The sequence below is a fragment of the Spea bombifrons genome, chromosome 1 (genome assembly GCF_027358695.1).
Source record: "Spea bombifrons isolate aSpeBom1 chromosome 1, aSpeBom1.2.pri, whole genome shotgun sequence".
Taxonomy (NCBI): Eukaryota; Metazoa; Chordata; class Amphibia; order Anura; family Pelobatidae; genus Spea; species Spea bombifrons.
In genome coordinates, this window is record NC_071087.1 from 92,030,622 (window position 1) to 92,046,872 (window position 16,251).

A 16,251-nucleotide genomic window follows, 5' to 3' on the forward strand; every position below is an offset into this window, starting at 1 on the left:
ATCAATTGATCATTATTTAGATTCAGTTCTCTTAACTCTTCAGCAGGAGAAAAATCTCTCCTTATAAAATACAGATGTGAACCTGAGCTGAATATAAAGGGATGCTTTCAAATTTCAATTAAGTTCGGTCGAAAACGGTTTGCATGTACCTTCAAAGTTTGTTTTTCGTGTTGCTAAGAACCTATTATTCTTATTTTAACCAATGCCGTTCAGTTTGTTAAATACTGCTTTTAAGAGGGGAAACCAGCAAAACATGTAAAATAATTTTTATTATTAAGGAGCAAGCTGTCAATATATATTCTTTCTGGTTCTGAAAGACGTGACGCTACCTATGTAAGTGTCTGAATGGCTGGTACCTTCTGGCTTTGGGGCATGTTAATGGCTGTCCATATTTATGCTCGTTAGAGATTCATATCGGCTTACACTATTATCAGCAGTAATCAGGGTCCCTCTACAGGAGATACCTAAATCTGCTTTTGTTAAAATTCTTTCATCAAATCCCGGGCTTAAAACAACTTTTGTAGTTTTGACATTTCTCTACACCTATACAAGCATTCACTTAGTTTTACGCAGGCTATATAGCACTGATAGACTTCTCCGACAAATCTTTTTGTAAACATTGGAGCGTTGGATATTTTACAAATACGTGCCACATAAAAAAAAAAAAAAAAAGAAAACACACAAATTTGGTAACAAATAAATAAGACAACAGTCCTGAATTAATAAGTCAGATCTCTCGGAATTTAAAAAAAAAAGTGAACAAGTTTGACAAGAAAGCAATTTCTCTTTTACGAAAACAAATTAAACGCAAACTAATTTTAGCAGCAAGTGAAATATAGTCGAAAGTTTTAACCATTTGTGTCTTATTCACAGCTCGGTCAACGTGAAAAGTTTGGCTTTTTTATCTAAGCTCGCAGAACAGGTTGTGCAAGAGAAGATGCAGCCGGCTGGGTACGTATAACCATGTGCTTGGTACAGAGACACCGGCTAGTGTGATTAATTATCAGATGTTTCTGGCCTCGCAATAACATTTCAGCTTTCCCGTCAATAGCAGCATACCAAACTGCCTTTAAGGCGGCCCCCAATGCAAGGAAAAGCTCTGGGGAGGACGCCAAGACACAGCCTTGCAGTGTGAGTGAAAGAAGGGGGAGAAAAAGTATGTTTATATATTAGTGTTAAAGAATGTGGAAGATGTCGAACAGGAGGTTACCGAAAAGGGTTAATAAAGTTAAGGTGGAAAAGAAAGCGGAAAAATAAACACAAACAAAAAGAACGAAGAACTTGAAAAAAGAAGTCAAAAAATAGAAAGCTGAATTGACTTAGCTATCAACCCTAAACACTGCGCCGTGAGCAGTTTAAACAACCTAATATGAGAACCGGAGAAATCTGTTCTCAACCACATGAAGTCAATTAAGATCCTAAAAGAGGGGCCCCTCAAATTTCTATCACTGAGAAATCAGGGAGGGGAAGAAGTAAAAAAAAGTAGATGTGGTTTTAATTCGACTTTTTGATTACTTTCGCAGAAAGGATGCTACGGGCTAATTGTTTCGCATTTCATCGTATTTTTTTTCTATGGTTCTGTAACTTCCTCTATTTAAAAAAAAAAAAAAACAGCACTACTGATTGTAGACAGCTGATTTCTGCTGATGTCAGTTCATTCATTAAAAAAGCATAAACCAAATAAATGATACTTTAAATCAGGAAGTTCAAGAAAACCAAAAAGAACACTCGGAAACCGTGACAGGTAATCGCTTAGGTGGACGCAGCCAGAAATAAAATAAATTAAAAAAAATAATAATAATATTTAAAAAAAAAGAAATCGCTTACTTTATAAAATAAAACCATTGCAAGTATAAATATGTTAGGAAAACACAAACTCATTTTTTTTTAAACGCCGTCATTCATGCAGGTAACTTAAAGAGAAGCGCTCACCTGTTGGGACATTCTGAAGAGTAGGTTCGCATCACAGTTCTGCCATGCCCCCATGTACCCAGGCTCGCTTGCCGGCGTCCTCGTTCCGAACTGCATGGAGGTGTCAGGGCAAGAGTCTCTGAATGCCCGGTCTCTCTCCCTCCTGTCTTGCTGTCTGTCTCTTTGCGTGTCTCTGTCTCTCACATCCACTTCTGCTTCTTCTGACTGAAAAGTGAAGGTCGATTTTTGAGCCTCTTGGCATTCAGTAGCACAAGTGTGGAGTAGTTAAAGAGCTGCATGTAGGCTGCATTTCATTTAGGAAAAGAGAGTAAAAAAAAAGGGTAGGGAGAGGATAAGGAAAGGGGTGGGTGGGAGGTGAAGTAGCAAGGAGGGATGTGCTGGTGATGGGGGGGTGAGAGATGCAAAGCTTATTTTGCACCTTCTTCACAGATACCCCTATCATTTATGCATGGATTGTGACTCCCCAAGGCTCCTCTTTGCTCAGCCTAACAGCTGCCTGTCAGGTGTGCATATAGCTCTAAAGGAGAAAAATGCCAGAGACCCTAAGAAACAGCTATACGGATGTCACTGGATAGGAGAGCACTGACTCAACTGCACTGCTCCATTATCAGGCACCAAATGACATTCTGCACTAACCTCCCTCAGCCTACAGATACCCATATACACATAGACACGCGCACGCACATTAAGGAGCTCCCTGATCACAGGCACTTGGGAGGGAAAGGCTCTGGCCCTTTCTCTGCTGCCTGGCTCTCTGTTTTCCTTCAACAATGCTGTCAACTTAAAAATGCCACATCTGACACTTGGCTCTGCCATGCACCTCCTTGGTTTTTTTTTTTTTTTTATCCCTCTATCCGTTAAAAAAATTACATCCAAAATTTAGCACGTAGAACTATCTTTGACGCAATGCAATTACCCCATTTATTTGTCAATAAGGAAAAAAATTCACACCAGGTAATCAATAACAATAATACATTTAAAAAATATATATATATAAATCCAATACATTGTTTCTTTTGATTTTTAATTTGCAGATTTTACACTCCCGCATCCTTTTTTACCTAAAAGTATTTAAATTACACAACGTTGCAGTTTACATATTCTGTCGATACAGAACAAATGCAAGTAATGCTTTTATTTGTAGTTTATAAAATATATAGAAACAAGCAAACCAAGGAAAACAATAATAAAAAGAAACAGATGACTGAGCAGAATACCCTAGGACTCGTCATACTTTTTTTTTTTCATTATGATGGAAAAGTTCTCTGATGGAAGAAGACCGAGCATTGAAAGTGTTAACCGACAGCCTCTGGTTCGGTTGCTGGCATGAAGGCGTTAAATTGACTTGAGCCAAAGCCCTGCCAGAGAGCAGCAGGGGGGATCTCGTAGACAAAGTTCTTTAAGAAGTCAAGGTAAATTTGTCTTGCAATAAAACACACATTTGCAATAGGACAAAAAAAACGAACCACTTTCTCCCTATCTGCAGGAGAACAATAACGCTTGCATCCTTATTCTGTAAAACAAGCAAAAGACAAAAGCAAAGAGCGGGGTGACTGCTCCCTGTCATTAGCGCACAATGAGGAGAGATGAGAAAACCTAGGCTATGTTGACACAAATGTGCCTCCCTCTCTACATCCTACATCTCTTGAAAGCTTTTCTGTTAAACTTTCCTCCAATTCCCCCACCGTTAAGCACACACACACACGCAAACAAAAGTCTCGGGAGCCGTGTTTTGGAAATAAAGGCACACAATAAACACACGTGGGGTTAAAAAAAAAAAAAAGTAATTAAGTTTTAAGGTGTACGCTTCCCCATGGCCATTGAAATAAAAATTATATAATTATATATATATATATATATTCTATGTATTAGGGTAAAAGAATATAAAATATGGGGGTGGGGGTGGGGGTGGAAATGCAGGTGGAGGTAAGTTGATTGTGCCAACATTGGCTTTGCGTTCACAGCCAGATATTAGCCATTTAAACTTCCTGTAGATTTTGCTAGCCTCTTGATTTCTGAAGTGGCACTCAATGCTTCAGTCAAGCTGCCTGCTCAGCTCCTGACCTTCCCACTAATGGCTGTTATTTGAGGGAGGCTTAAGGACACTGTCAATAGCAGGCTTCCTCCTATCTCCTCTCCTCTGCATCCCTCCCTCCCTCCCTCCTTTTCTCAGGCTCTCTCACTATCCCTGTCTCTTTCCCTCCATCCTCCTCCAACACCTCCCCCCACCTACTTCTCTTTCTTCTGCTTGCTCCAATCACAAATTCTATGTAACGTATATAAATATATATATGTATGTATATGTATATATTTATGTATACGCGTAAATGTATGTGTCGTATACAGAGATGCGGTTACAAGCACCTGCTGCCGTAATAGACTGTTTTATTAAAACTGTTATTCTGCAAGACTTGAGGATCCCCGAGGACCGTGCCATGTCAAAGCCGATATAATTAACTAGAGGCTCAGCAACGGATCAATTACCAGACAAGCAAGTGATAGTGAAATCAATGAAAGATCATCAGCCACATTATCAGTGTTGCAACTCATTAGGGTAAAACTGTGAAATGTGCTCAAAGAGAGCACGGGCAAGGTGGTATTGCAAAACAAAGGGCTAATTTGGAGACCCTGCTGAGAACAATCTGTAAGAGAATTAGCCACCCTCCCAGCACCACCACTCCATGCACCCCCCACCCCCTCAGCTTTCCAAACTACACAGCACCGAAACGAAATGTGACAGGCCGAGAGAAGCAGTTTATTAAGACGCCAACTTCAAGTTTATTTAGTTCATAAACTCTCTCCTGGAAAATCAATACTTTCTGTGCAGGGGTTATTATGTAGGCTAGCCTAATACATCCAAATGTGATCTGCCTATGCAAGGGTTGCTGATACGGAAGGCGCTGAAGCCCAGTGTAGTAGTGCTTGTTATACACTGGTCCCTTGTAGGAATTTCTGTCCGTTTAACACTTTGAGGGCCACAAGAGTTGCAACCATTGTGATCAGAGTAGTTTGTGAGTGAGCTAATCCCATGTCCGTCTCTCTAAATCAGGTACGGTACCATTTACGCTCTTGTATTTAATGTGTCAATGGTCAATGAGAATGGATCTCTATACATGACACATGCTGCAATGTGTTTTTAATTACATTGAGTTTGTTTAAGAGAATACGTCGGGGGACTCTGCTTTTACACAATATCAGGCATGATGACTTTCATTAATATCAGCTGGCAAATCAAATAGTTAGGAAAAAAAAGTAGGAGGAAACATAATATGTAGAGAAGAAAATATTTAAAAGCCTCACATTTTCATTTATGTTGTTTGACTGTATCACACCTTGAAATGCAGACACAGGGTGGGAGTCTCCCCAAGGTAAGAGAGGAGCCTTCTACAAAAATGTAAGGTGTTAAGGTAGAACGGTGGTGGAGTTTTTCATCACCTTTACCCCACCATAACTGATGTTGGTTTGCTTTCCATACTGCTCCAAGCCTCAAGCAGTAAGCCACTATCCAACTTCACGCTGATGAGTTCCCATTTAGGACAAAACAGCTATCCATGAGTGGTGATTTGGCTTCTGCACCTCTGTTAAAAGGCTGTCTGGTACAGCGGATATTTGCTTCTAGGGGTCCATGTATAAAGTGGATGTAGAGCCAAAACAGGTGATAATTGGTAGCCTTATTTACATATACCTACACAGAATCCCATGCAGTGGTGGTTGAACTATTAGTTTAGCATTACTGGCCGGTGTTTGTAGATTAGTGTTTTATAATGCCTGTGCTACACCCAAGGTAGAACAGCTCAACCAATATAGAAAGTGTCATTGGGAAGAACCTAATGAGTTCTACCAACAGATTGATGTGAGATGTGCGTGCACAACACACGTGACAGCCCATGCCTCCCAATACATGTAGCATCTGTAACAAAAAGTAAAATGACCACAACTCTTAAAATGTCACAGTTCTTTCCTATAGAAAGTAGAGCTTTACAACTTGAATGGCATGACCCTTCTTGCCTCTTGTTTCTGTAAGCCTGATTATTATATTATTTACTACTTGTTATGTCATGTTTACCCATTGTACAGCGCTGCAAAAATTCTGATGCTGTATAAAACGATAACTAATAATAATTAATGTCTTTAAATTAATCTGAGGTGTACCCCCTGCCACCCTCTCATGGAGCAGAGGACAGGAGGAGACTAGAGAAGTAGAGATGAGGAGAGGAAAGGAAGAGAGATGGGAAACTGGGAAGTACTGGAAAAGGTGATAATGACTTTTAGAGACACAATTTTAATGATAGCACATCTGCCAGTAATAATAATATACAATACGCTGTGTTATAGCATAAAATCTTATCTCTGCATGTGTAAGATTATGGGTGATTGTTGACCTTTGTCATGTATGCATATATTGGACGTGTCCTTATTTGAGGGATTTAATCAATACTGTCATGGAGTGACATCATTGATGATGAGTACAATATACTGGAATTGTCTTTTAAAGTTATTGATAGAACGATAATCCATTGTGTTAACCGTAATGGATGGATCCTGCACCTTTAACAGTTTAATGCAGTCTTCAGTTACTATATATATAAACCTCTGGAATAGCAAAGTGGAATACATTAGCATTGTACAAATTAACTTATAAATCATTTTTATTAAAGTTGAATTTAAATGGCTAATATGTAAATATCTAAATATGTAACTTCCTTCTTTACAAATAGTTAAAAGACTTAAGATCATAGTGGCCAACTGTCTCTGCGCTATAACAGGCAATGCACAGGTGCAAAGTGGGTGAGACTGAGATGTCACCAGCTTGAAGTCTGACATAATGCTGTCAGAACTTATTGTGGAAAGAGCATCACGATGGATTGGGAAACAATATTGACAGCTATATATGATTTGCCTTCATATAACATTAAAATGGAACTACCTACATTTCCCAAATGTGTATATGGTATACCTACCGATGATTTCTATCATTGTATTTGCATAACGGTTGAGCATATTTACATGCTTAGAATTATTTAAGTGCCGCGGGCGAAAGCATAAGGAAATGCATTTGTGCCCTTGTTGGCACCTATTCTCTCACACTTGAAGGTCATCGGAGTAGGCATCAACAGGATTTGTGGGGGGCATTCAATTAAAGTTTGCTTTTCCTCTTTTAAAAATTGTGTGTCAAGGAAATGCATTTTAGCATATATGTCATTTTATTCTTCATCTGAGGGGTTAATCACATACAAACAGAAAGTTTTAAGAAGCCTTTTCAGTTTCTATGGCAACAACCTATTAATGCTTGCGTTTGTATCACATGATACACCGTCATTGTGCAGAATGAAATAATTCTTTCTGGGAAGAGTTTGGGCATTCTGATGTTTCTAAAGCACAATTTAGTTATGAAAGTGTTAAATTCAACAGAGAAGGTGGGAGAGCAGCTCTATGTGCACCATTTTCACCAATAACATACGCAGTGTCTTCAGTGCTGGTGCCCTTGTATTCCTGTGCATCCCTTTGGTTAAGTTAATCTCTAGCATACATGTAAGTTAACTACATGTTTGCCAACTCTTGATTCTTTTCCACAGCATTGTATATTTTATACCAATTGGTAGCGTAAATTATAGTCATTATTTTAGGAAAAAACATCCAAAGGTTTATTCTTCATATAATCAGGATAACAAGAAATATATGAAGCAAATATAAAGATCACCATACATGTAATAATACAATTACCTTGAGAGGAACAATTAGATTCTAGCTTAAGGAATGTCCCTTGATTGTTACAATAATTAATGAATTTCATAACCTACCACTTACTTTCTCCACTTACTATTTTTTCAATTGCTACCCCAATTAAATAGTTCGATAAAAATAATTTTTAAGAATCTCACTTCCTTTTGTTGCAGCTACCTGACATTGAGGACAGTTGAGGAGTCTTTTGTCAGCACATGATTCCAGGCCTATTCCTATTAAAGAATCCTCATCATAATTAAATTAATCAGAAGCATACACCCTTAAATGAACATAAGGAAACTGCTACTCATTGGGAACTCTTTTACCAAACTGATTAAAAGCTGTTCTGGGAAAAAGATAGAACATACATAGTTTCTGTACTTTAATGTAGTAAGTTTGTGAAATGAAGAACATATTCTTAATGGAAGTAAATGCTTCAAGAATATATTAGATGATTTTCCCCTGAAAGGGTCTGTTTTCACTAATAAATTTTATGTTATATATACACTGTATAACTATATACATGAAAAACTGCATCCTTTTTTTTAACCCTATATTTGCATAAGAGTGTACATATAGCATGTCTGTTAGGACAACAAGACATAACAATTCCGCCAGCAACTGGAATGGTATGATTTATTTATTTAATCTGAATGCTCTAATTGCTACAATTTCAAACCTGACCACTTTAAAAGTAGTATTGGTGTTTTTTTGTGTTTTTTTCTATTATTATTATTGTCTTTTTTTTCTTATTATCTTCTTAAGGGCTTCTTACGAATGTTGATCCCTGCCTTCAGTAATGTTTAATGCATGAATCCAGGAAATGTCATTTGTATTTACTCTTGGGAGAGAACAGGGAAATGTACGAGCAGGTTTCGTGAAGACATGATACACTGAGTGACACAGATATTAAAACTATACAGAACTGTGTATTTGTTTGAAATGCCCCTTCTTTGCTCTTATTGCACCTGATCCAGCTGTAAATATTTTTTCAGTTCTCCCACCGACAAGGGCTCTCTGTCCAATTACAACAGGCAATAAATAAGGGCTCAACCTAAAATATGAGATAACGCTCTCATCAACGAAAAAAGATAGACACCCCAATCCTTACAATCCAGGAAATGCACAAGCTATTTAAAGGCTACTTAAACAAACTAGTTTAGCTACTCAACATGCTAGTGGTATTGGTGATAGTGGTCAGATACTGCTGGGGCTACCAGCTTAGTATCTGGACTAAACATTTCTCCCTTCGAGGCCAGCAACAGTAAATTCTGGAATGTCCTTAGATATTGTTGATCCCGTCTCTCGTATGGTTGTAAAATAGCTCTTTATGAGCAATGTATATTTCAGAACATGCCCAAATATATTAGCCATAAAGGGGGCTAATACTAATTTCAGTGAATGTACCTTAAAGCAAGAGGCACGTGTTTAAGCATCCTTGCATTTGGTATTGGAGACGAGGTTTGCGATTTATATATGGAAGCACCATATGGTGTGCTAATTTAATACTTTGTTTACCTTTAATGACTAATGATGCTCTATTTTGGCATGACTGTATGGCCTTTAATATGCTAGGCCACAATGCAATAACCTGATTATTTATCATTAGCCCTGCTGGCAAAAACACAATAAGGGCAGACTGTGACATTATATCATTGGAAAATCATGTCTGTAAATTTGGTTGACGTGACTGTTCCTACTATTGAGAGACTATTGGTGCCCTGCATAGTATTTCTATATGAAATGTTATTCTGCCTAGAAAGAAATAACTCAACCGGGTCCATCACCCCTGAGATCTCTATAAAAGAGCCTCGACTGGGCTGATGTGGCCTAATGAGGAAAGGTTACCTAAACACATCTCTACCCACATTAAGATTAAAAGACGCCCATCAACCAGCCGCTTTGGGGTAAATCCATGGAGTTCCCAGGTATTGTAATAAAATGATGGTTCTATAACCTAAAGAAAGGTTTCACTAATGGTGAGTGATGGTGAGCAGACTAGCCATTTTAAATCACTGTAAAACTCATTTGGCATTGGCACCCTCTGGAAACATTTTGCTTGAACAACAACCTACCCCGAGAGGCCACATATTTGTTAGAAAACCAAAAAATCTGTCTTGATATTTAGAAAATAACAACAATAATGCAGAAAGTTGTTTAGCCATCTGAGTAAGACATAAATGGCTAATGCATTACATTCACTTTAACAATTACAAGTTAAATGAAAGAAAGTAAAACGTAAAAGAATAATAAACCTGAAAGGTTTTGTTTCCAAAAAAGGAAAACCAGTATGTGAACCACTTGTGAAAAACACATATATTTTCTGAAATCACACACTTCAACGTGTGCTTTGTACCTAGTTACCTTCTATTAAACTAGAGGTTAGGCTTTCTTAACCTCTTAAGGACAATGGGCGGTCCCTAAACCCATTGAAAACAAAGCATTTTGAGCCCATAGATCTACGGGCTTTGTCATTAAGGGGTTAAACGTATTTTATATGCAGTCTGAAATATTATGTTACTCCAATAAAAAGGATATGTCATACTGCAATACTCATTTCTTTTACACTTAAAAAGCATTATTGAAAAAAATGTCAAAATAACAAATTAGCGAATGATCCCATTTTAATTTTGGTTTTATCGTATTACTAATATTTTAAAAGAAATTTATGGTGGGATATCATCAAATAATAAAGCCCTCCTTTTGATCAGCTCAACAGAATACCCTCATTGCTGCTTTTACAAGCACCTGTCACATCTCACCACAGTAAGGCACTGTCTCACAGATGGTGTAGAAACAAAGCCAGAGAACATATCTGTGATGTCGGAAGAGGTTCCTACAATAACTAATGTTACCCTCAAAAGAAGAGTATCAAAGATCACAGATCATCATGCCAGCAGCTGTATTATCTCCATCGACAGCAATCGCTGTACCTTGTATAGTATCTTCTTCCCCAATATCTGCCTACACTCCTCATTCTGCAGCATCTGTTACAAAGCATGTAGACAGATGTCAATGCACTCAAGATATTCCGAAACTGTGATGATGTGTCCGATATGTAAGGACATAATATTTAATACAGTGTCTTATTTTTTTCATTAAATCATTTGGAAGCTCTCTTATTTTATTTATTATTGAAAATATGTTTGTTATTGAAAAATTGACGGCGTTTATGAATTATGAATTATTTTTCAAAAATAAGTGATTTAATGTAAACCAGTCATTAAGGATATAGCAAAATGGCACTTTAAAACAAACAATATTTTACACCATATTATATTTTACACCATATTCTACTTGCTTGTTTTATATTATAGTTCTTGAAGAAAGCATTATTAAATTATTTTATTGAGTTCACTTTTACTGCTTCCACTGGAATATTAGTCTATAGATCTACTACTCTTATTGCAAAGAAGTAGGTTGCTCATTATCCTTCTTACACCTTCCAGCCCAAGATTATGCTCTCTATCTCCATGCCCCCCATGTAGTTATAGATGGATAATGACATTTGAACCCAACCTACTAGTATGATTTTAATATACCTTCTGCCTTTTTAGAAATATAGTTGAAGTGATTTTTATTGAATGTTACAGTTGCTTAAAGTTAAGCCTAAAAGAGTGGTTATTGGTCCAATTATTAGTTGACAACAGCCAACAAAACTTTGGCCAAACAATGTGACAGAATATTTACAATCAAGATAGGTGTCAAATAGCAGAGCACCTGCAGTTTTGTTTATTGGGTTACAACAGGTAAACGCTGTAGTTCATTCAAAACTATGTAGCATTCAAAATGAAAACACAAGTTAACTTCCGGATATACAAAAAGATGATTGGGCCTCTCATCTGCTTCGGACCCTTGAGTGGTCTGCGGGAGCAAGGTATGAATTGACCTGGAACAATTCCAGCTTTTGATCCCCCTGGGAAACTGCCCGTGGCTTCGGCCTCAAGCACTTGGTGGTCCCATGCACCCATTTATCTGTGCAATGCTCCGCATCTGTCGTTTGCTGAGAGTCAAGGCTGCCTCTTGTTCTATCCCTTTCTGGTGTTGCCTCTCACCTTAAAATTTCCCGACGGGTATGGAAAGAGGTTTACTGGATTTTCTGCAGTACTCCCCCTTTGAGAGGCTCTCTCTACGCAGGATGGGCTTCCCCCCCAAGGGTATCTCCATTCTGTAAGGTCCTTCTGGAAGAGGGGTACCACCATGAGCTTTATGGGAAAGTGTGAATATATTATACAGCAGCCTATCATGCAAGAGGGCTGTATTAAAATGTGCACACTGGTGCAATCTTGTTTGATTGCAATCAAGGTCCAGTACAAAATACTGACCCTGTGGTACACCACTCCACTCAGGGTGTACAGGATGTTCCCTGAGGCTGACCCATTGTGCTGGCACTGCAGCAGATTAGAGGGATCTTTTATCCACCTCTGGTGGGAATATGAGCTCTTGGGGGCATTTTGAGAGGGAGTTCGCTCTGTGATTGCGTGGGTGGAAGATGTCCCACTTACAGGGTTTTGTCGTGTTGCTGCGACGCTCCTCCACCATTCCCACCCATCATACAAATACTCCCTCACAATACATCTCCTTAATGCTGCAAAATGCATGGAATGGTGAAACAGATGGCGGATTAATATGAGAAATACGTGGCGACCTGGTTGGTCTGGACCCAGTTCACTTCCTCCAGGGACTTTGGGGCTTTGATGGGGTGGGACCCTAGGTCCCTCTTTCTCTTGCTTTCTTTATTCTAAATGTTTGCATTCTTTCTTTCTCTTTACCCCCCTCCTTTTCTCTTCATTCTCACATTTTCCGTTTCCCCTCCGAAAGCCCCAGTAGATTTTGGGGCAAATTGTGCCATACAAGCCCACTAGTGTTATCAAAGGGTTGACGTACACTCTACATGGGTGGCTTTAGGTATGAGCTCCTGTATTGTAAAGTTTGAGTTATTATTTGCGCACCCTGTCATCATTGTCCAATGTTTATGGTCGTCTGATTGCATATAGACAGTATACGGTGTTAATTCTATTGTAAGAGGCATGTACCTGCTGGTATAACTGTCCTTTTATTTTTGTCCCCCTTACTTCTCTCCCTGGAAAACATCAATAAATCTTGATTTACCGGAAAAAAAGTAAAAAAAAAAGTTTATCCAATAATGATGATGAACTGTATAATTAACTGTAGATCATGTGCCATGGAAATGTTTGGTAAAGTGACTGGGATCTTATCACTGTCTAGAGTCTTTTGTACTGAAATGGTTAATTGTCTCACTCTTATGGTTCTGGGTAAAGTGGTTTATCTGTCTTCCTTCACTTTGTAAAGTCGATGTTCAAATGGTGTTGAATTTCTATCGTTTGTGTTTCAGTGCATCTGTCAGTGTTTTTAAATGCTTACTGCTACCCCATAGTATCTACAGTAAATATAATCGTTTTAGTTAACACCCTGTCTACCAATCAAGGAGACAATCTCCCTGCTCACCACAACAACAACGAGTGTCTGCGGCTACTGGATCACGAACACGAAGGTGTTTCTTAATAAAGACCGTGATAAAGATGGTCATGAAGATACTCCTTTATTATGGTGTTCGTGATGATGCAATTTTAGTACAATCATACAAATTGCATTCTAAAACCATCCAAACAAATCTCATGTATGCAAAAATATGTGGGAACATATAAAGAATTCTGCAGATTCCCCCCACGATATGAATTTAATTGAACTAAACAATTGAAGTCCCTAAATAATTTGTAATCTCCAGTGTAGAAAAAAATAGATTTCTTTATTTTAAAAAAAGAGGATATACATATATTGAAGGGGTAGTAGAAGTATTGTTGAACACTCATCTACACACACCAGACAAGCCAGAAGGCTTGCTTTTCCCTCAGAAATCTCATGGTGCTTTCACAACCACAAGGGATTCTGGGTAGGCACATGCAAACAAGGTTAACAATTATCACCTTTGCCTCTATATCCACTTTATACATGGATTCCTTGAAAGTAATTGCCCGCTGTACAAGACAGCCTTTAGACAAAACTCAGGAAGAGGTACAATAGCCATATCACCACTCATGGACAGCTGTTTCGTCCTTCATGGGACTCGTCAGCATGAGGTAGTGATACTGGCTTAATAGTATGAGGCTTGGGGTAACTAAGAAATATCATTACATAAGTTATGGTGGGTAAAAGGTGATGGGAACCCTTCCACTTAAATTTAAGGGGTAGTAGAAGTATTGTCGAACACTCATCTACACACACCATCTAAAGGCTGTCTTGTACAGCGGGCAATTACTTTCAAGGAATCCATGTATAAAGTGGATATAGAGGCAAAGGTGATAATTGTTAACCTTGTTTGCATGTGCCTACCCAGAATCCCTTGTGGTTGTGAAAGCACCATGAGATTTCTGAGGGAAAAGCAAGCCTTCTGGCTTGTCTGGTGTGTGTAGATGAGTGTTCAACAATACTTCTACTACCCCTTAAATTTAAGTGGAAGGGTTTCCATCACCTTTTACCCACCATAACTTATGTAATGACATATATTGAATAAATTTATACTTATTACACGTGACACAACTAGTAAAAAAAATAGCGATATCTCTATTTTTAAAGTAGAATAAAATTTGGGGGCAGATATAACTAGATATATCTAGTCTAGCATTGTTTCTGCTGTAAAGTCCTTAAGCCGTCGATGGTCCTATGCTTTGTCTATAAGCAGGATGTACACATTACATGTAAAAGATTTTGCATGGTTTCGATTACACTGTCTATATTATACTGTGAGGATGTTGTACACGTCCCGTATCAGTTTACTTCTTGTTGCCTGCCCTCTGATGTCAGACAGCAGCGGTCATCTACGCATGAGTGCATACTGAATAATTTTGCTGTGAATGGTCATTGTATAAAAAACAAAGATATACACTGGAATCATAAAAACTATGTCATCTTTTTAATATTTATATGTAATGTATATATCAAGCTGGAAGAGTGTGACAATGCCTTTGAAAGTTTGTACTTATAATTATTGAAATTTTACAAAAAGTCAGGCAAGAGGTACTATTTGTATGCTATCCTTCTGTTCATCTTTCTCTTAAATGGAAGACACCTTTCTTAACTTTTTTCCCTTGCTCTTGCTGTGAGCACTTTGTCTTCTGTTTTCAGGACTTCTGGATATTCTGGGTTCTGATGTACCAGTGCTTATTATTTATTGTTTTGTATCCACCATATTCCATAGCGCTGTACAGTGCTCTGCTTAGCACGTGAATCATTGAATAGTTAACCCTAACTCGCTGTCTCCCATTTTTGTTTCTCTAACATTGCATGTATTGCCAGTTTAATGGAAAAATAGCGTAAATGGCATTTGTTTATCTAAATTAATCAAGATATGACATTGGCCTAATTTGAATTTGGAATTATTAGAAGAGAAATGTACAGTGTTCTTGTGTCCCTCAATCTCTGTTTTTGTTACGCATTTGATCTCAGGGCTGGTTAAAAAACAAGAAAAAGGGGTTTCTACATCCGTCCCTATTTAACCTTTCTTGTTTAGTGCCCCATTAAAATAGATGGGCCAGTGTATCTGTATACACAGTATACAGTGTATATGTATCATTGAAGTTTTTGATGTTTATTTAATTTTGATGGTCTCATAAAACTCAATATGTTAAAAAATGTAGTTCATCTATTATTCTTCTTTCCTATTTCTTACTAGAGGGTACTCCCTCATTCTTTACCAAATTTGTTTAGTTTATACAAAATACATAAAGTAGAACTAATTAAATATTTTGACATATATACATGTTTACTGTCGATCTATTGGCATTTGGGATGGCTCCGGGCAGCCTGGTCTGGGAAGTTCCCAGGTATGGTTATAAATGCTTATGTTTCTGAGTTTGTAGTGATTTAAATGTATATTCACTGACCCTAGAACTTGGGTAGTTAATACTAGCTGTTACTACGAGTTTTGAGAAGATTTTGGAGTTGTCTGCTATATTCCTTGGTGGGGTCTTTTATTCTTTTGCATAGACTCTGGCATCTCCTTCTTAATCTTCTTGGTGATTTGGGGATATATATATATATATATATATATATATATATATATAGCAATCAATAAAGTTTATTCATTTTGAATTCCCCATTCATCTTCTTGGTATATTCCCTAAACTGCAATAGCCGTTATCACTGAAGTGAATTGCCATTAACCAGCTACAATGGCTGTAACGCTTAATATACAACGACTATAGGCATATAATACTGAATATACCTCAAAGGCCCCAAAGTGTCCAAACTGCTGAAGCAAGGCTAAAGATCTAACATTTGTGGAAATCAGAAATACTATTCATAAAGTGAAATGTGAGCTTTAGTCAAGGTTAAGAAACTGTCACAGATATTAAAGTAAAGTAAATGGCATTGCCTAGACTTGTTTAACCAACCCTGTCCTTGATAAAAGCTCTTTCGGCGTAGTAGCTGCCATTTTATAGGGTATGAAGCTGTAACCAACTTCTTGGCAGACTGAAGAGCAACAGGACAAGCAAGTACTGTTCACTTAAATCGGAAAAAGCTATTCTATTGTATACAGAAGGAAGAGTACACAATCCATAAAGGGGATTTATG

General features: G+C 37.8%; 1 protein-coding gene across 2 annotated transcripts in view; it reads right to left on the bottom strand.

Annotated features, from left to right (window-relative positions):
• Positions 1–16,251, bottom strand: part of BNC2 (basonuclin 2) — a 233,752-nt gene that overhangs the window by 130,512 nt on the left and 86,989 nt on the right. For both annotated transcript variants that reach the window (XM_053465890.1, XM_053465891.1), the window contains exon 2: positions 1,933–2,136. In XM_053465890.1, coding sequence (XP_053321865.1) covers positions 1,933–2,136 — 204 coding nt within the window. The remainder of the gene's footprint in view (positions 1–1,932; positions 2,137–16,251) is intronic.